The sequence below is a fragment of the Callospermophilus lateralis genome, chromosome 3 (genome assembly GCF_048772815.1).
Source record: "Callospermophilus lateralis isolate mCalLat2 chromosome 3, mCalLat2.hap1, whole genome shotgun sequence".
NCBI lineage: Eukaryota > Metazoa > Chordata > Mammalia > Rodentia > Sciuridae > Callospermophilus > Callospermophilus lateralis.
In genome coordinates this window covers 185,766,400-185,788,351 of record NC_135307.1, presented here as the reverse complement: position 1 = coordinate 185,788,351, position 21,952 = coordinate 185,766,400, and the positions used below count along the sequence as shown (strand labels likewise).

At 44.2% G+C, this 21,952-nt stretch overlaps 1 protein-coding gene across 1 annotated transcript in view; it reads left to right on the top strand.

Annotated features, from left to right (window-relative positions):
* The window catches only part of Rab22a (RAB22A, member RAS oncogene family), a 63,292-nt gene extending 54,042 nt beyond the window's left edge, over positions 1–9,250 (top strand). The window contains exon 7 of the mRNA XM_076851912.1: positions 2,678–9,250. Within this exon, the coding sequence (XP_076708027.1) occupies positions 2,678–2,775 (98 nt within the window). The 3' untranslated portion in view covers positions 2,776–9,250. The remainder of the gene's footprint in view (positions 1–2,677) is intronic.
* The last annotated feature ends 12,702 nt before the right edge of the window (positions 9,251–21,952 follow it).

Sequence of the window (21,952 nt, the reverse complement as noted above, 5' to 3'; positions counted from 1 at the left end):
GAGTAGAACCTGTGGGTGCACTCAGAGTAAGCCGTGGCTCTCCTGCTTCCAGAATGACAACCATCCTGTTAACTCTTTTACATGGTTTGGTTTTACATATGTTTTGTGCTATTTATATTTTTTAAAGCATATTCTGTTTACTCTTTGGTTCTGGTTTCTCTTATTATATATTACATTTTTAGATCATCCCTATTATCTCATGGAGCTGTAGGAGATGCATTCTCGGGGCGTGTGTGTGTCAGGTTCCAGATTCAGAGGTGGGGACTGGGGAAGGGGGATATCCATGGTATAATCATCCATTCTGCTGTAGATGGACATTTGGACAGTTGTTTCCAATTTAAAGCTACTACAGTACTATTCTGAACATTCTGGTCATGTCCTTTGGTGAACATCTGTACATATTTCATTAGATATCTTTATCCCCAAAAGAAGAATAGCTGGGTTGTTGGATTTACCTGTATTCATATGATTTCACTGCCAATATTCACAATGGTGGTTATGCCAGTGGATACTCATCAGTATATGTGTGAGGTTCTACTCCTGTATCTCTGCTGGGCAGGTAGTGGACTACATTTCCCCTGGGTTGATGAAACCCAACGCTGTCCAGACACTTATGTATGTTTCTGTGCTCTCTGAGTGGTCTGTCTTGTGAAGTGCCTGCCAGGCAACTGCCTTCTTAATGTCTATGCTGCTTTATTTTGTATGTTTGTCCCTTGTTGATTATGTGTATTAGAAATATCTCCTCCTCTGTGGCCTGACTTTAATTTTTGAATCAATCTTCAATCAACTGAAATTTTTCATCTGAATCTAATCCAATTTGTCCCTTTTTTTTTTTTCATGGTCAGCATATGATTTTTAGTTTCTATTTAAGAAACCATTGCCTATTCCCAGATGATAAAGATGTTTTCTTCTAGGAATACTCATTCTAAAAAGACTTTTTGTCACATTTAATAGCTGCTTCTGTGATACCTGCATTTGAGTTTCCATTTATTGAGAAAAACATAATAACAAGAAGCTTCAGTAAAGCTTTTAAATAAATTGGTAACATAAATATTACAGCAGTATCTGTAGATATTTGAGAAGTTGCAGGAGACTTTTTAGTTGATGTGGGGACCATGCCGTGTGCTGCCCACACATGTTATACACTTCCCAGAATGGTGACGTCTTGAGGCTTGATTGTCAAGGATCTGAGAGTTGCTGCCAGTTCTCTCTTAGCCTTGCTAACATCAGAAGCTGTGCCTGTCCATTCATTCCATGTTTATGAATACCTCCACACCAGGTAGTGTGCCACAAAGATTCCAGGAATACCACCCATATGGAGAAACAGGATCTCTCTTCTCTAGAAGAGCGTAGGGTGTAGTTAGAGGGAGTCAGTCATGTAAACAAATATGTCCTGGTATGCTTCTAGTGACCTGATGGAATTCGGTGTCTGAGATGGAGAGAGGTAGGAAGTAGGTGGGCATCAGGAAAGCCATCTTAGAGAAAGTAGCCCTTGATTATCAGCCAGGTAGATGGACGGGTGATTTAAGATTTGTCTCAAATTTGACATCATGCTTCACAGAGCAGTAAAGTGAAACCTGTTCATTCTTATCCATTGTTGGTAGGAGAATAAAATGGCACAGCCTCTTTAGAGAGCAATCTGGCCGCATCTGTGAAAATTTAAATCAAGAATCCTTCTTGCATTTGTGCTAAACAGACACTGGGAAGACATTGTGTGTCAGACAAATGCCAAGTATAGAATAGCATGACCTAGCTCCTCCAATCCTGTTTGTTTATCCAACACACACAAAACACACACACAACACACAACACACACACACACACACACACACATCATTATTATAACATCAAAATATGGGAATAAACTAAATATCCATCAGTGGAAGAACAGTTAAATATATGATACATAAAGGTGATATAAAGCTAATAAAAGAAGCAGCCATCTCCATTGTGCTAAGGAGGAGCAGTCCCCAGGATGTATTGAGTGAAAGCATCAAGGAGGAGGTCAGTTCCTACTACTTGTTCTCCTTCATGCTTCAGAAAGCAGAGCCGGGCAGGAACCAGATACTCCCTCCCCAGAAGGCTGCACCAGCAGTAGGTCACAGTGGTGGCTCTGCCATGACACCAAGGGACAGGCATGTTCTGATCGAATTTTTTTTTTAACATGTAGTTTATTATCTACTCAATTTTTTTTAATGTGTAATTTTTTAATTAAAAATTTTACTAATGGTCTCAGGATGTAGCTCAGTATAGAGTGTTTGCCAAGTATGCATAAGGCCCTGGGTTCAATCCCCAGAACTACAAAAAAAATTTTCTTGTTTCTTTACTAAGTACTGTGTAATATCCTTGTTTGGATCCTGGGACCGAAACTGGACATTAGTAGAAAAACTGGTGATACCTGAAAAAAGTCTAATGTTGATTTATTCACTTCAACAAATGTCCCAAGACAATATAAGACCCCAGTCTATATTGAAGGGAACAAGATGAGATGTACAGCAACTCTGTGCATCAGTCATCTTTGCAACTTTTCTGTAAGTTATTCCCAAGGAAAATGTTTATTAATATTTTTTTGCTTTTTTTTTTTTTTTTAACTCAAATTGCATCTGCAAAATTGTGTCTGAGAAGGAACCGATTTGGAAAGTTGTAGCTGATTCCCTCTCCTCCCTTTTTGGTGTAGGTCGAAGAATTCCATCCACTGACGCCAACCCGCCATCTGGCGGTAAGGGCTTCAAACTCCGCAGACAGCCGTCAGAGCCAAAGCGAAGCTGCTGCTGATGAGCCTCAGCCTCAGACTCAATGGTGAAGCAGGTGGTCCTGACAGTTAGCAGGAGGGCTGGGGGCCTGCTACCAGAGTCCACCTAGCCACTCGAGTCTTCTTCATGCAAAAAGGACTCACAGAAATTGGCCGGTTCTGTTCTCCCCTTGAAGACTGCAGCAATGGTATTTCAGTCTGTGGACATCCAGTATGTCAAGGATCTGTGGTGTCCAAAGGGACCGCATCATTGACTTTGACCTTGCTGAAGGGAGCACATCATTGTATGGATGGTGGAATTAAATTGCTGAGTAGTTTTGTAATCAGGATTTTATGTAACATTTGTAAAAAGGGAAAATTAGCACTTTCGTGGTTCTTAAGGGGTGGGGGAAGGCAAGATTATCATTTCCTTGGTTTCCTGTTACCACTGTTGGAGGGAGTTGTATCATTTAAATGTGGTAGGATATTGCAGGTAGAGGGACGGCAGTTACTGTTGGAAGCTGAAATGATTCTGTCTAGGACAGATGGAGATACTCCATCTCTGCTGTCTCTGAAGCACTTTCTGTGAAGCATGTTAGCCCCAGATACATACAGAAAGCCAACACCATGGCAGTGGTTGCTGGCCCACCCTGGGTTTGCTTTTGACCCTGTCGCGCATGTATCACTAAACACATCACTGGCGCCACTGTGGTGGTGGTAGAGAAGCACCTGGAATAAATGAACTGCATCTGTCCTAAATAGGTTAGCAGCAGTTTAAAAAACAAGGAAGAGGAGAAAGTAATGTAAATGCTGTCAATTTTTTTATTTAATCCAAGTATTTTGGTGGGGAAAACAAGTATCTGTTGCTTAGCATATGTAAAGTTGTAGTCTGTATTTATGAGACCATTGCTTAAAGACTATAAATTATGTAAATACATTAATAAATTCTAAGTTTCATGCAGCACTCCATTTAATCTCACACCCAGTCTTGTGATGCCCCCCCACTTTTCAGCCTGTCCACTGGAGACTGAGGCACATTTATGTTGTGCAGAGGCATAGATGTTCAGCTTACAGTCTTTCCAGGTTTCTGTGCTTTCCCTTCCGCCCACCCCTCTTCCCTCTACATCCCATCTGGAATGATAATAAAGACATATGCCACTTCGATGAGCCTGACTAGTTCTTGCTGGCCTGTGGTAAAAGAGTGTGCTCTCAGCTCAAGTCATTTACCTGGTCTTGGTAATAAGTTTCTCTTGGCTTTCACAGTGACCCCAGACCAACTGGTTTAAGAGCACTTTTCTTGTTAACAATCTAGCTTATCTTTTCGTTTCCTTTATTTTCCCCTGCCTCTGTTAGTGGTTAACACTCTTTTCCCTCAGGGAGCCTAATGAGGTTTTTAATATGATCTAAAAATAAAGCACTGAAGTGCAGTTGGTGGAAATGTGCTCCTGGTCTAATTGGGCACCCTCCAACCTGAGTATTGTGTGAGAAGGAAATTTACAGGATTAAATAGGAAATGAAACAGCTTGAATTTAAAACTAAATTGTGTTTTCAGAGCTAGCCTTAAACTGAACAGTCAAAACTTTTGAAAATAATTGTTATTTCTTTGTGCCCCCCACTTGATATGGATAGATTTTAATGGGAAAATTATAACTCGGATTAAGTAAAAAATGACTCCCTTTTCCCTCTTGTATGTCTTAAGCATTTGAAATTGCTTTATTCTTCTTGAAATCATATAGAAAGAATGCAGTTGGTAAAAATTCCAACGCTGTTTTGTGTGAAATACACTCTTATCTCTCTAGCATTGCCTCCAACTCGGCACTAAATTAGCAAACTTGATACGAGAAGCCACATGACTCCTAGGGCTGGGCCCTTGCTACTGAAGGTGGCTTGATGTTACTTCATATATATCCAGGATGTCCAGCCACTGCCCTGGCCTGTCCCCAGCCTTCCCACTACTGGGCCTCTATCTCTACGACAACTAATAAAAACAAAGGTTGCCTGGCTGATTGCAGAAAAGGCAATGCGTGTGAGGCCTTTTTTGTCTTATTTCACAGAAAGATGATGCAAATCCACCACCTTCACATTTTTTCCACCAAACCTGCCAGTAGATGCTGATGAGCACATGGTGTCTTGGTGCACGGGTGAGGTCCTTTGAACCTCTTCTGAGTGCCTCTGATCTCACTGTGATGTTCTCTATCTAGCCCAACTCGAGGCCATCTCTCCTGCCCTTTGCAGCTCTCTGCTTCTGTGAGTTTCTAGGGAATGATTCTGCCTGGTCTCAGCCACATCTCACTAACGGACAAGTAGTGTGAGGCGTACGCTCAGGCATTTCTGGGGCCTCTTCTCCCTCATTTTCATCAGTCTCTCCAAAAAATTGACAGGGTGCTCTTTCGCTTGTAGTACCTTTGTAATGCCTAACAGCAACAACAGGTTTCTATCACAGATCCATGACCCATGCTCAGTGAAAATGGGGAAAAGGTCTTCATTTTATATTGTTTGCTTCTAAAATGCAAAGGTAAATATTAGAGTCAGGAGCAGTGCTTTACTTTGAACACATTTCAGATTAACCAGACTAAGCAGTGATCCACCACATTCCATATTTCTTTATTTCTTATGAGAAAAATCTCATAAGATTTCAAAGGAATTGAGACATAGCCCATCTGTAAAAAAAACTATTTGGTTCCCTTATGACACAGGGCCATTTTTAAAAACTTTGGAACTGAATAGAAGAGAGAAATCATTAATTAGCTGCAAGTGTGTATCGATTCCTTTCAGAGAAGTTGAAATAAGCTCTTTGCAGGTGTCCAATCCTAGAAACCACTGGTCTCCAGATCTCTCCTTTTACATAAGTGTTTTTCTGATTCTGTGATAACTAATTAACTATCATGTGGTGATTAAAAGAACATAAAGTAAGAGTATGATTAAGTAAGTGTCCTTCATTTCCAACTCTCTATAAGGAGTGATTGGGGAGAAGTATCTACTACAAGCCCTTCTGGTTCCAAATGAAACCTCTATCACCTGCTTGTCAGCCATAGTCAGGACAGGCCCTGCTCAGAGCAGCTGAGAGATTTGTTTCTTTTAGATTAACACATGTCCTTGTTCCCTATTTCTGATGTTTGAAGTGCCTGCTCTCATGTTCCTCTTTCCTGGGTGCCCACCCATGTCTGAAAGGATGAAGGCATATCAGAGGCTTGATCTCCTGGGCCAGGATCCTTCTTGGGGTTGTCGGTTCTCTTTACTTTTAAATATACAAAGAGAAAGAAAACTGCATTTAATTCAGAACTTCTCTTCAAGTATTCTGTTTCTTGTCTCAAGAAGGAAATAGGCTGAGGAGGATTTCTAAAACCCTGGGAGATAGAGCAATGAAAATGGCCTTTGGACAGTGATCACATGGCTTTCCTGGCATTGTCAAACTGGAGTGTCTGTTTTTCATGGCCTTGTGTTTCAGTAGGCAGGTTAGATTCAGATTATGCCATACTCTTTGGTACGTGGGTCTCCAAATTTGTACGTGTGTTCAAATTTGTGCTAAGAGTGAATTGCAAAAGAGGTTGTATAAATTCTATTTGACACTTTTTCATTCATTCTTTCAGAACACACTGAAAATGTGATGCATGGGCCCTTAGAGTCTCATGCACACGATGTGTTGCATCTAACAGATGAGCCCACTAAACATACAGATGTCTTTGCAGGAGCCTGTGGAAGTCCTTCCTTCCTTCCAGAAAAAAGTTGTTGGGAACCCATTAGTGCTCATCATGCCAGGTGCCTGCTTTAGAATGTTTGGAGGAGAGTGACAGACACAGCCCACTAACTCAGGCTGGCCCTCCTTGCTAAACCCAGAAAGTTGCATGGCAGTGACAAGCTAGATGGGAAAATCTTCAGTATTTAAATTTGTTTTAAAGGGATGAACAACACAATTTTTGTTTGTTGTTTGATTTCAAAGGAACTGCACCTCTTTTAGTTTTTAAAGGAAGAAATGGAATGTACCTTTAGGGATCACACTGTTAAATATACTTGACGTTAGCTTGGTTCATCAGAAAATTTTAAAACATTTTAAGGTTATCTTTAGGATATCCTGTGGTACTGTGATTTACAGAAAGAAAAAAAAAAAAAGTCCAAGCAACAAATAATCTAGGAGATAAGCAGTATACCCTGTAGTTTTAGAAAAGGGTGGTGGGGGTGAAATTTAGCCTGGGGCTTTAAGAAATGACCTCCGCAAATTTCTTCTGACAGCAGAGTTGCTTGTCTTGACTTCCAGTAATAGAAAACCAGGCAATTTGATTATCTGATTTGCAAGAAATGTTAATGGAATTCTGGGGCATTTGTCCTGTTTCATGTGCAAATGAAAGTCTAAAAATGTATTAGAAGAGTCCATTTTTCAGGAGCCTCCATTTCCTCCACCTAAGAGAATGATAAGTGATAGACCTGTTGTGATGAAGTCTCCTTTGACATCACCAGGAAGGTGAATAAATGGAACCAAGAAGCAGCACATTTCTCAGCTCATCCTTCAAGATTCTCTTAGCTTATAGGAAAATGATTTACTTTCCAAATCTAGAAGGACTTTCAGTAGCATAGATCAAGTTTAATTTGATGGTCTGTACCATCAGAAATAACTAATATCTGTGTTCTTTCCTTTCAGAGCATAATCAATTATAGCTATGCTAGAATATTTTTGGCTTCAAAACAAAAGGATTCAGAAGTTTAATTTTAAAAAGTCTCATGCCTTCCATGGATTCCTTTTGTTATGCTGAACATTTGAGATAGTAAGATTAGGCTATATCTACAGTAGGTGGTGAAGTCAACCATGATGTCTAACAGATTTTTTAAAAATTGTTTAATTCATTTTTGCAAGTTCATTTTTATATCTGTCTGGTGCCTCATCAAAATGCTTCATTATCCCAACAAACAAAATTGTGGTAACTTTCAGGTGTTCAAGTACCAATTCTGACTGCCAATTGTAATGATTTTTTGAAGGAGTCTTTGTTTTGTTTTTTTTTTTTTTGGGGGGGGGTTGTTTTTTCTTGATGGGACTGGGGATTGAACCCAGGATGTTTTCCCACTGAGCTGCATCCCCAGCCCTTTTTTTATTTTGAGACAGAGTCTCACTAAGTTGCCTAGGCTGGTCTTGAACTTGGGGTTCTCCTTCCTTAGCCTTCTGAGTCACTGGAATTTACAGGCATGCACCACTGCACCTAGTAGCCCCTAAAAATTTTTGAAGCAGCTTTTGAATTTATTTACTTCCTTTGTATATGAAGTTATTAGGTAGTTCATGAAGCTTCTTATTAACGTGGACCATGCATGTGTCAGAGAGATAAGTCAACTCAGTGAGGGAGAGTCTTTTGCAGCCGGCTAGTGAGCTCTGTTGGTGGCTCCATTTTTAAACCATGTGTTGTTCTGTATAGACAGAGCTTTATTTCCCTGGGAAAGGAAAAAAAAAATTTCCCTACTCTCATCTGTCTCATCCATCATTTTGCTTTATTAGTCACTCACATAATCACCATTTGCCACTCTGACCTTAAGAGTTTGTCTTTTCCTTCTCTGTGATCAAAGCAGACTTCTTGCCTTAGTTCCCTTCTCACTTTTTGGTGACCTGTCCCTTGGAGACCCTGCATTGCTCACCTCCCCAGCACATGACGTGCCTTCTCCTGCAGCCGGTCACAGTTGCAGCCCCAGGCTGCGCCCACTCCATCCAGCTGGGCGAGTCACGTCTATGCAGTCAGATGCCAGAGCTGACTTTAGGTAAGGACCTCCAGGATTTCCAGAAGGGGAGTGGGCAGCCCTAGCTTACAGTGGGAACTCAGCTGATTGGCAGAATGGTTTTTTTGTCACTGATGATCGCCTAAGTGTCAGAATTTCACAGAGTTTGTAATAGAGCATTTGTTAAAGTGTATAAAAGTGCAAGTCAAAGGTCTAGAAGAGAAACAGAGAGATGAGCCTAGACGTTAAAAAAAAAAAAACTAAGCCATTATACCAGCAACTCATTTCTCCTAAAAATGTCATACTTTCTTAAGACCTGATGCAAGGAATAAAATATTTGTGCCTTTTACAATAGCATCTGCTGTGGGGAAAAAATCAAATGCCTATAGTCTGGGCCTTTTTGTAGCACTGTAGAAGCCAGGTTGGGAGCCATGGCTTCACACTGCATCTTGCACTGCCTGGGTACCTGTACTGGAACGTAAGGAGGATAATTTGCTAAGCTCATGCGGATGTTTGAAGATGTTATTTTTACAATCTTAACCTTGGGCTGGACCTGAGTCTCTGTGACCATATGATGTCTGTACTGTTTGTAGAAGCTGATGAAAGAAAACTAGAATTTTTGCCTTTTGTTGTAAGGTCTTTCTTTTTATACTTATGCTGGTAGTGGACAGTTTGAAAATGCAGGTCAATTTGGCCTACTTTTAACTGTGCTGTTTTGGCCTGAGTACTCTATAATGCGCTTGTGTAGAGTATGACATGCTAATCACCATGGAGTCTGTTGTAAGAAGGGTGTGAACATTTTGTTAATAAAAAGCTGTGTTTACAGATATACGTATCTGCCTTCCGATGGTTTCTCTTCACAGTCCTACATAACATGCATTTTTTTTGAGAGAGAGAGAATTTTTATTTATTTTTTTAGTTTTCGGCAGACACAACATCTTTGTTTGTATGTGGTGCTGAGGATGAAACCCGGGCCGCACGCATGCCAGGTGAGCGCGCTACCGCTTGAGCCACATCCCCATTCTTAACTAAGTGTTGTGACGTTGTTTCAGAGGACTTGGGAACTGCTGCCCCAGAACAACAAAGCCTTGATGGCATCTGGTAAGCAGTGGTGCATCTAGATCGGGGGCCTAGGCTCCCCGGCCTCCTGCGTCCCCTCCTCCCGCGTCCCCACCTCCCCAGTTCATCAGTAGCTGAGGTGGAGAGCATCTCTGCTGGCCTGCAGAGCCCCCTGGGCATTTCACAGGAACACCTGTGCCCACAGGAAGGCCCACAGGAGGGCTCTGGATTCCTGAAGGAAAGGCCTTCGGGCATCTCTGTCGTTTGGTGGATTTCATTTACAGATGCAGCATTTCCAGAGTCAGCATTAGCTTTGAACTCACTCAGTGCTCCCATGGAAGCACAGCTTCACACATTCCATTCCCATTTTCTCTCTGCTGTCCCTCTGTGCTGCAGTTGTGCTCAGAGGGAATCACAGAGAGCAGAGAGGGTTTGAGGCTCAGCTTGGCCCCTCTCCAGGCTATGTGGCTCTGAACAAGGCCCTAAATCTGAGTGGTGTTTCTTTCATCTTCACCAAGGGAGGATAATCAGAGCTTACCACACAGGCTGTTTGGGTGGGATACCCCTCTGACTGGCATTTAACCCAGAACTACCAAAGAGTAAGCACTCACATACATTTTTACAAGCCATCTCCCTGATAATCCTTTCTGATCAAATAACTTTGATATTGGTGAGGTAATTTGCAGGTTTGTTTTTCACATTTTAAGATAGGTACAAAAGTGCCATAAATTGTATATACAGTTTGGTGTCACGAAGAACACTCAAAAGGAGCAAAACATCATCCACATGATGAAGCCCTGGCCTGGGCCCACTTTGGTTTTCGTCCTGCTCTTAACGTCACCCACTGGCTTGCTGTCATGCTTTGGGCCATATGTACACGTGGAATGTGCTCCTGGTTTGGCTTCTTTCATCCCACGTGCTGGGTAGTGATTGCCTTCACTCTCTCAAATGGGTGTCCTGTGGCATGAACAAGCCACCATTTACACATCCCTCTGTGTGCACAGGCACTGGCTTGGCTCCAGATCTCTGCTAACAGGGACCTACTACAGTGAGCACCGCACGTGCCTCTGGTGCATGTGTACACGTCTCTTGCACACGTACCTGACAAGACATATATTGTCACCTGCTCTTTTTTGCCTTAGTAGAGAGTTTTCTGAAGGGGTTTATCAACATTCCTCCCAACAGAAGGGTTCAAGATTCCCATGGCTCAGAATCCTAGGCAGCGCTTGATGTGTTCCCTGCTCGAGAGGCTGGACATCTACACTTCCTGCTAACAGAAGTTACCTCTAAGGGAAGAGACTTGGGTAACAGAACTGTCCCCTTTGTTCCACCTTTTGCTTTTATTTGTACATAAATACTTTTAATTTCTTTTTACTATGAGTATGTGTGTGTGTTTCTTCTTATTTCAAAGGAAATCAGAAACTCCTGAACCCTAATCCTATCTTCAGAGCTTTAGTGAAAATTACCTCAGTGGATACTTTGAAATGGTATTTGTCTTATGTTTTTCCTTTTTAAACACACACACACGCGCGCGCGCGCACACACACACACACTTCATCTTGATCAATAAAAAGCTTACAGCCAGACTTGGAGTCAGTGTATAAAACTTTACAGCACACATTTATTTCCTTCTGGTTCTTGAGATCTTTTCAAGCTGTCCTAAATCCTCTTGGAAGAAAGTGGGGGAAGTATATGTTAAGGGGGGACTATAAATAATGGACCCAGATTCCTAAAGAACCTCAAGGTTTATTGTGGGTCTTTTTTCACTAGAGTTTAAGAAACAGATTTCCATTGAGACTTGAGCATTGCAGAGCCTTTTAAGTTTTTCATTTATTTGTCTTCTAGTAATACCAGCCAAAACATGATTCTCCACTGAAAACAGTGGTGTTGGTTGGGAAGGCAAGTGTCATCAGCATCTGGAATTTAGTCACCAGCATGTCAAGTTGTCACTTTTCCTTGTAGCACTGGGGAAGCCTATAAAACAGGAATAAGGGAAAAATAAAAAAGCTTTATAGGTGACACCTGATCAAAATGAATCACTTTATCAATCACAATTTTAATCAGACTCTAGTCACTCAGGTTTTTTATTTTCATTACAACTTTTCAGCATCTCCCAGAAAACAGCATAAGCACCAGACATCATCATTCAAGAGCTGTGTGGGAAGCTGCTATGGGCTCAGGCACCACTGTTAGTGGGGTGGAAAATAACAAGGGGGTTCACATTTCCCTTTATTAGTATTCAGTGTAGAATGGAGATTCAGGCCTCTGTTAATAAAATATATGTAAAATAAGGTGGGAAAGCTACCAGGGTTCCATTCCATTAGAAAAGGGCATTTTTAAGAAGAAAATTGTGGAGTTGTGAATGGTAATTTGAGGTTAATGCACAATGTTAGGGCACCGAGTCTGCACCAGTGGTATACTATCATCAACATTAAAATTGCATCAGCTGCGCAAATGATGGGGTCAGGTCATGTCTTGTTTGCATATAAATGAGGACACATCATAGTGTAGAAATAAAAGCAGCAGACACCACAGCAGAGTGATGTGGATGCTGTGGCTGTGCTTTGCCAATAGGGTGGGCTGCTGCCTGCATCAGCCTTCAGCATCCAGACTATCAAATCATAAAATAACCCACCCAGAATCTTCTGCTTGTAATTATTTCTATATGTCCTATATCCAGTATGATAACCCTGTTAGAAAATTAGGATCCCTGTGTGTGGATTTTCTTTCCTGCTCTAACATTCCTTCTGAATGGAATAGGAGATAGAAGAGTTGGTGGCCAAGAGGCAATTTTTTTTTAAGTGGCAATGACCTTGGGGCTGGCTGAAAGGATGGCAAATTTTGAAGCCATTTATGGTACATATCTGAAGCCATTATTGAATATATCAAATTCTCCCCTGAAACAGCCACCTTGAGAAGAAGAACAACCAATTATACCAACAAGAAGGACTCTTTCAGCATTAGCTGTTTGAAATGATATGCAAGTTTAGTGATCCCCAAATCTTGAAGAGAACATTTCAAGAAGTAGAATAAACCCATGTGTGCTCAGGGTGGCCTCTGAAATGATGACTCAAGGTCATTTTTTAGAAGGGTTCCCAAAGAGCTAGAAGACATTCCTGAGTGTCCTTGGGTCAGTAAATGTACCTGACCTTTGTCTTCCTCCTCCTGAGTCAATCTGTGGTTTTCTTTGATTAAGATAATAGAGACTTTATTGCGCTACTGTGAATAATGGCAAGCAGTCTAACTATGCAAATATCATTCATTGCACCAATAATACTAAATCCCATTACTAGCCCTGGCATAGAACCACATATAACAAAACTAGGTACATTCAAAACCTACTTTTTTCACCATGGGCCCATTAGGAACTTCTTTATTACTTTCATATAAAAGCCTAAACAATATAGAAGCTTCTCTTCAGTTTTCATAATGCTGTAGTTTAAAAGCAAACACATGCACATATGCATATGTGTACACATTCAAACACAAATGAAGGAAAGACCAATGGTTTAAACTGCAAACTAAAATGTGAAAAAGACAAAAAGATTCCATTTAATGTCCACTGCAGAACAACAGGATTAAAGAGAGGAGTTTTGTCAGGAGACCTTGGGCTCCAGGCACGGAGCAGAGAAGCTGGAAAAAGGACAAGGACAGCTGGAGAGGCGGAGTACCAGTGAAGGACCCTGCAGATGCACCATAGCTAGCTGCCACCTCTCCCAGTACCAGCTTTCCTGAGCTGATCATCAGTTATTATCTGTATTGTCAAACATTAAAGCATTCCTGCCACTGCAAAGTCCAATGTCTCAGACTCAGAGGGATAAATAAAGGGAAAAGCAGGACAGGGTTTTGTGCCTGCAAACACACTGTGCATCATCATGGCACAAAGAGATCAAGGCTTCAGGAGGGGATTTAACTACTGAAAAATAAACAAAGGGGAGACAGTTCTTTTGTGACCCCCTTTCCCATGGGAGGAGATAACAGAAGGTATTTACTATGTGTTCCTGTTCCCAGTTGCTACAAATTAAGAATCATCTGCTTTTATTTAATAACATTTGAAGATCGGGGGCGAGGGGTGTCTTCACAGAGTCACACAATGAGGCTGGAGAGCCTGTTCTCAGAGCCTCAGTTCCCGGGTGTTGTTGATCTGTCTGGGACTCAGAAGATGTACCAAGTCGAACTACATGAGGGGACCCTATGCTTCATAAAGCACCACACAACATACCTACCCTGCAGCAGCTCCTTCTCACACACATGCCAGTCTCCCAGATGCCGGCATGAGGGGTTTGGGGACTCCACTTGTGTGTAGCCTTCGTGATGCAGCTGATGTACCGTCATCCACTGAATCCCTCCCCAGACCCCAGAGCTAGGAAGCTTTGTCCTCCCCCTCTGCAAAGAAGAGGAAACTAAGGCTCAGACAGCAAGAGAGAAAAGCAGCTCCTGCAGCCAGCACTTCGCAGCAGCCCTGCTGGCTTGATGTGGAGCATGCTAGGCACCTCAGGCACTCATCTCACAGGCCACCTGACCAGGATGGTCAAGACGAAAGCAAGGCCCCTTAGTAATTACCCCCGAGTCCAGGCAAAATGTGTAAAGCCTCATATTGACTAGACCACTGATCAGCCTGATGGCAGCCACTTCACCAGTGATGGCTGCAGGCTCCTCCTGAATGCCCTCTCTGTGGATCCAAAATGGCTCTGCCCCATGTCCTCACAGCACTTAAGCCAGAGCGAAGCTCTTCCAAATCACCTACCACAGCCCCACTCCACCTCCAGGTCAGTTCCAACACCTGCCACTGTAGGGTCCAGGTCCCCAAGCCAGCCAGGTCATCCGGAGTGGATCCTGGGGTCACTATCTGAAGGCATTGCCAGCAACACAGGTCACTCAACTAGTGAGCAATTGTATCACTCACACAGCCACTGAGGACAGGTGGTGACCCAGGCAGCCAGTGCCCCACTCCTGCCACCCCAGGTTAGGAGCACAGCAAAGATACAAACTCTTTCCCAGTGTCAGGGACAGAAACTGCTACAGTCATTTTGGTTTCACAAGAACCCTGCATTAACTTTACCTATCGTCATTGCTTGTTTTGTTTTTCCACCAGATGGAAAAGCAAAGTCTTGACAGTCACTTGATAGTCTGTAGCTCTAAAAGTTCCAGGGAGCAGGAGCAGAAGATGGGAATGGAGAATATAATCTTGACAATGCCATTGCCCCACCTCAGGAGACCTCTGCCCCATCTCTGTCTCTCCCTCCCTCTGTGCCACTGCCCACGTGCCTGTCTGTCCATCTGCCTGGCATTCAGGGGATTCAGACTTCCTCGCATGTGCCGAGGCCCAGAGGCCGCTACAGGCTGCGGCTCTTGGAGGGCTTGGCCTGGCCACGGTCAGCACAGGGTAGCAGGGACTCAAAGCTGCACTTGTAGAGCAGGCAGTTTTTAATAAGATCAGGAAAAACAGCAATGTTTTCTAATCATGCTTTTCACTCACTGGTTGCATAATCTTTTTTTTTTTAATTGTATGTATTATTGTCATTTCTTTGGAGTGGCTTGGGGACAGGCACACAGAAACAATGGAAAGAGGTCTCAGGTCCCCCTCCCAAATATTCCCTAGCAGGGCCACCCAAGGTCATCTGCTCTGCTTTGTCTCTCAGCTGGAGCAGGGAGACAGGGGTCTTGTGTCTTTTGTCTTTCAGTCTAGTGTCCCTCCTCTGTGGATGAAGGAGAGAGGTCTGCCAATGTCGCATTCATACAAATGCACAGATGAAGGTCCCCCGCCCCCGCTCCCCAATACAATGGAAATGATCTGCAGGGACCCTATAAACTCTCCCCACAATTAAACCACGCTCACCCAGTGCCTCATCAAACATTTATCATGTAGTTCTGCCTCACACTGCCGTGGGGGAACAAGGAGGTAAATATGCCATCCTTACCCCTAAGGAGCGTAGAATCTAATTATCTTCTAGAGATCCTTTGGGGATCTGCTTAATAAATCAATACGAATGATTTGTAATTAGAATATCAATTATTTGTATGCAAATGTGGCCTTCTGGGTGCTTGGGGACAAGTCCTAAGGATTGAAAAGACTCTTTCCCTCACCCCACCCTCTTCAATTCTTAATTACATTATTTCCTTCATTCATCAAACATTTATTGAGCACCTTTTACGTGCGAGGCACAGAGATGGGGACCAGGAATCATTCCCTGGTGACTCAGTCAGCAATAAAGAGCCCAGGGAGTTTGTGGCCATGGGAAAAGCTTTCTATATTTTCCCCAGTCCCCCAACGTCCCCAGTTACCTAGGTCACAGAGACTCAGGGCTGAGGAAGAAAGACCCTCCCAGAGAACAGGTCACTCATATCATCGTGCTCCTTTTTGCAAAGGCATGGGCATGCGTCCATCTCTGTGACTACCCCACCCCGGCCAGGCTGGTTCTGAGACACTGGATCTTCAAGGATTTTAACAAACCTGTGCACAGAATTTTCCTGAAATGCCAGCCCCTGTGGCCCCAAGTCCTCACCCACCTGTTCATCCCTTTGCTCCTCCACTCTCTCCTCCATCACCACTGCCTGTTGTGCCTCAAGCCCTGCTTTGTGCTGGAGGCGGGTGTCACACCAAGCCAAGATGGGCCCTCCTGGAGCCTGCTTCCTAGTGGGGACAGAGACCATAGATAAATTAGTCCATATCCCACATCTGTGAAATTTGCCCCTGCCCTGCACTGTGCTGCATCTGATCACCACCCTCTGCCTCCAGGTTCTCATTTCTCTCCGGCCAGATACTAACTTTCCCTGTGCCTCAGTTTCTTCATCCGGACACCCAAAAAAAGAAGAGTGTTACTGGCTCATTATGGTGAGAACGTGTGAACAAGGCACATGCAGCTCTTGACGGGCTGCCGCACACCTTTGCTCAGTGGTGGCTGCAGCTGATTCTAGTTCCTCTCCCAGTCAGTTTCCAGAGTACCAGTGTAAGGAAGACATTCGTAAATGCAGCATGGTATCCTGGATCAGATCCTGGAACAGAAAAGGGGCGTTAGTGTGAAAACTGATGACATCCGGAGCCTGGAGTTCCATTAATAATAACGTACCAATGCTAGTTCCTTAATGTGGACTAGTGTACTAGGATTTGTGTAAAATAACATTAGGGGAAACTCTTAGGGATGTACAAGAACACTCTGTTCTGTATTTTTAACTTTTCTGCATATTTAAAACTATTCCAAAATAAGTTTCCTTAAAAAAAAAAAAAAATAGGTCTACGACAATACCATTGTGAGAGTGCCTGACCTCATCAGATCTTGGAAGCTAAGCAGAGTTAGACTTGGTTAGTACTTAAATGGGAGACTGATTAGGAATGCTGGTTGCTTATAAAATTATTTATAGGGATCTAGGACAGATGGGTAATTGTATAACTCCTCTGTACAAAAATATTGGGCAGGGCAGGGCTGGGGATGCAACCCGATGACAGAGTCCCTGCTTAGCATGTGTGAGGCCCTCATTCAATCCCAACAAACAAAACCAAAAAACAAACTTGGACAGATCTCAATGGGTAAGACCTAGCCTCTGTAGTGTGCTACAGAAGTTCCCTTGTCCCTCCTCCCTGACTGGCTACCCTTTTCAGTCCTTGGCCTCCTCATCTGTCAAGTGGGGACAAACGCATCCCTGGACACTTAGAGGATGGCACAAGTCAGCAGGACATTCCTGACGACACCAATCCCGGGCCATGCACTCTCCCGCAACTCTCCTGTTCCCTGGGGCGTCGCTGAGCTCTGCTCACCTCAGTTTCTCTGCCTGTAAAGCGCAAGTGACTGTAGCTGAGACTGTCACAAGGGCTGGGAACTCTTGAGTGCTGTGGCTCCCCAGAGGGTTCCACAGCCTGTGCCCCACCTTTGCGTGTGGCCCTTGCTGGCAGAAGTCACCTCGCTGCTGGCCGAGCCCAGGACTCCTGGTGGGAAGGTGGTTCTGGATCACCCCGGTATGTCCTTCCAGGAGGTGGCGGGCCTCACAGGCAGAGGCAGGAAGATGAGGAGGCAGAGCTCTCTCAGGGAGTGAGAGAGGACAACGCTACAAGGCTGCCTTTGAATGTGGAGGAAGGGGCCAAGTGCCATGGAAGGGGGGAGACCTCTGGAAGCTGGGCCACACAAGGACAGGTGACCCTTCAGCCTCTGCACTGCCATAGCCGGCCCAGGACTTCAGTTTTGGATATCTGAATTCCAGAGCTGTAAGACACTGGGGTGATTTATTACAGCAGCCACAGGGAACCAGCACATGGACCAATCCAGTACCTGCAGAGAGCAGGAGTCCTCCCTCCTTGGGGTCCCCAAGCAGGTCCTTGGTAGCCTGGGGCTCAGGACTTTTGCTGTTCTCCTCTTCCTTCTCTTTTCTGTCAAGATCTTTCAGATACATAGAATATTATACAAGTAGATACTACATTCGTATATATAAACATATATAATAAAACACAGCTGGGTGTGGTGGTGCACATCTGTAATCCCAGTGTCTCTGGAGGCTAAGGCAAGAGGATTGCAAGTTCAAAGCCAGCCTCAGCAACTTAGGGAGGCCCTAAGCAACTCAGTGAGACCCTGTCTCTAAATAAAATTTTAAAAAGGGTCGGGGGTGGCTGTGATTGTGGCTCAGCGGTAGAGCGCTCTCCTAGCACGTGCGAGGCCCTGGGTTCAAGCTTCAGCACCACATAAAAATAAAGATATTGGTCCAATTACAACTAAAAAATAAATATTTTTTTAAAAGGGCTGGGGATGTGGCTCAATGGTTAAGTGCCCCTGGGTTCAATCCCCAGTCCCCCCAATTTTTTTTTAAATATATAAAATACACAAACATACATATATATTTAAGACGGCTTGCTAATAACATAAGCTTTCAAGTATCCTCCACCCCAGGCCCCAGGATGAAGTTCATTTTCTCTTTGTAGAAGTCTTCAAGGTACCCCACGGAGATATTGAGGTCCTGGTAGCCAACCCTAAATGCACCTGCTACTCTATTTGCTCACATGATGGATCCTGAGGAGAGGAAGACAAATAGAGAACAAACTAAATATTGAAAGAATGATCAAGGCTTGCCGTCGGAGAAAATGCCCATTTATTGAGGCAGCTCTGCATATTTATAGAGCCAGGGATGGTCTGATGCTTGAAACAGTTTAACGGTTTTGGCAGCTGGCATGGGGTGCTTTCTGATTGGTGGGTAAGGATCATATGAGTCAGCAGGACTCACCATTGGACGGCTTTTCTGGGGGGGATAGGAAGTTCTGATTGGTGGGTAAGGATCATGTGCGTCAGCAGGACTCACCACTGGACGGCTCTTCTCAGGGCATGGGGAGGTTAGCTTTTGAAGCTGGGGTGACTCCCAACTAATATCAAATAGGCAAAACACATAAGAAAGTCAATCACACTCTATTAAAATCAGATTAAAAACAGGTGAGTGAATGAGTGGTGAAGAAGGGATTGAGACCAGGGAGGGTAGAGCTGACATGAGATCCAGGGGCAGAAACGATGATGGGATTTAGCAGTCACCCTTCCTGCGCATCCCAGCTGATCAGAGGACGTGGCAGCCTGACAACCCTACGCAGAACACAAGAGGTCAAAGATTCAATGGAGAAGTCTAAACCTTTCTTATTTTAGAATAGCCATGGAGTAGCCATGGAGTTACAAAAAAATTGCAGAGATGCTGAACAGTGTCCGTGTGTCCAACACCTAATTCTCGTACTGTTGAGCATCCTACATCTGTTACACTGTTAGATCCAAGGACCCATTACTGAGATGAGTAGTATGTTACTGTTAACTAAATTCTGTGTCCTAGACATACTTCCTCAGCTGCCCCCAATGTGCTTTTTCTTTTCCAGGGCCCCATCCAGAATGCCACACAACATTCAGTTGTCACGTCTCCTTAGGCTCCTCTGGGCTGTGACCTCTTCCTGTGACTCACCCTGTTTTGAGGACCTTGGGAGTTTAAGGTGTTCTAGGCAGGTATTTTACTGGATGTCCTTCAGCTTAGGTTTTTTTGTTTATATATATATATATTAATTTAATTTTTCCTGTGACGGGGTCCCCTCGTGTTGCCCAGCCTCAAGCTCTTTCGTTCAAGTGATCTTCCCATTCCCAAGTAGCTGGAACTACAGGTGTGCACCTCATCTTATGATTGCACTGGTGTGGAGACCCCAGACCACCAAGGCTTGTTAGCGATGAGGTTGATTTTGATCACCTGGCTAGTGGGTGCTTCCTCAGTTTCCCCACTTTCCATGCCATACTCTGAAGCAAAGTCACTAAGTGCAGCCCTTGCTTACAGGGAGGCCTGATCCCGCTCCTTGAGGGAGGAGTGCCTCATGTAAACTATTTGGAATTCTTCTGTATGGGGGATTTGTCTTGTCAACTGTTCAATTATTTGTGTCATGGTGGACTCCAGGGTATTCGTTTTCTACTCTGGGATGCACTTCAACGCCGTGTCGTGCAAGGTCGTCATCTCAGCTTGGACTCTGGGAGCCCTTTCGTTTGGCATCTCTGCCCTTTGATGTTCTCCCCTTGCTTCACCTTTTGAGCACTTCTTTATTTTCTGGCACTGTAAGTGGTCATAGGTTCATCTTGTATATTCTCTGCTCCAGGCCAAGATTCATCCTTTTTTTTTTTTCCCAAGGAGTCTGATTCCCTTTATGGGGGAACAGAATAAGAACTGAAAGATGAGGCCCAAATGCAATAAAGTATTTCTAACATGATAGCTTCTTAGGAGACTTCTGTTTCTGGCACTATGGAGGATTAGATATGCTGAGTGACCTTCCCAATCAAAACAGCTCACACCCTGGATAAAGTGTTTTAAATGCATCAATAAGCTGGCACAAGGGGTGCTCTGAAGCCAAACAGTGAAGGAAAGATGAAACTCTCAGAGATGAGTTGTGTCCTGAAGCTGGGTTTTGTCCTGGGGAACTGTGGAAGTCAGTGGGCAAATACTTTGATTTTCTCAGACTTTTGGGTTTCACAGGATAGAGCACAAAGATCAGGTTATGTCCCCGCCCAAGTTGGGGAGTCTAGTAGGTTCATCCAGGACCCAGTGAATGAAAAATACCGTGCACAGCCCAAAGGAGGAACAGCAGATGGAGGAACTTGCAGAGAGAGAGAAGGTCATGTCTTCCAGGAACCGTGAATGCAGGGTAGCTTCCCAAATGGTTTGCAGCCTAAATGCACAGGACCCAGGTGGTCTGAAAACTCTCAGCTGAGCAGTGAAATTTGCACTGGCTGGTGCTCACCCACCACCCACCCCTGGCAGAAGCCAAGGCAAATCATTTCTGAAGGAGCCACCACCCTTCCAGGCCTGGCAGATTGAATACTCCACTAACAGCTATGATGATGTTTGCTACCCCATGTTCTCTCCTAGAATCCGGATGCACCCCATTGGGAGGTAGAATCTCTGTCCCCACCCTTTGGTTCTATCTAGAGGCCACAAAGAAGGGACCCTCTTGTGGCTTCTGAGGCTAGGTTAGAAAAGGTGACATAGTGTCTCCCAGGTGCTCGCTTTGTCTCTTATCCCTCTGAAGGAAGTCTTGCTGTCCGTCTGAAGCCTGGCACGTGGATCAATCATGAAATGTCTCAGGGGAGTGGCCGCCAGCCACCTGGCTGGGCTCATCCATGCCGACCTGTGTGCATTCTAGCCTATCGTCTTTGTCCTGGCTTCTGGAAGGTAATCTCTCAAAATGCTCCCAGTATCTTTCTTTGCCTGAGGGCCTGGCGTCATACTGGGTAGTACTAACTTTGCCATTGGGGATGGGGGCTGGCTACCAAGACTGACAGTGTGACGTAGGGTAGGGGCTTTGGGTTGTGTGATATCTGTCGACCTGGAGAATGAAATCAGTGGTGTGGGCAATCAATCAATCAATAAACCATGTAATATAATAGAGCCCCAGTAAAAAACCCTGAACACTGAAACTGGAAAGCTTCTGTAGGAGGTTGACATTCTGGGCATGTGGTCACAAGCTGACACCAAAGATCAACACATCCTGGCTCTGCAGGGAAGGAGCTGTGCACACTCCACATCTGGAATCCTCTGATTTTAATCTGCATCTTTTCGTCAGAGACGGTATCTGCGAGTATAACGGCATTCCCCACATTCTGTGCGTCCTTCTGGAGAATTATCAAGCAGAAGGGTGGCTTTAGGAAGCTACTGAAGCTGCAGGTGCTGTCAGAGACACAGAGACCTTAGGAGTTGTCCTTGAACAGGGTGGCTGTCCCTGAATTCCCTGCGCACCTCAGCCACTGGTTCCCTGTGTCTCCGAGGCCTGAGAGCCGCCTGGCTGAGCCTGGTCAGCCCTTGAAGTGTAAGTCACAATGATGGGGCTGATGCTATCTGAAGGCATCGGGTTTGAGGGTGATTAGTAACTGAAATGCCAGGCCTCTGAGAATGCTCAGCTAAGGTTATAAAGCCACAAGAAAATAGAGGCTCTGAGTGGGAGCCCGCAGAATGGCAGAGCAGGACTCTAATGGAAAGTGT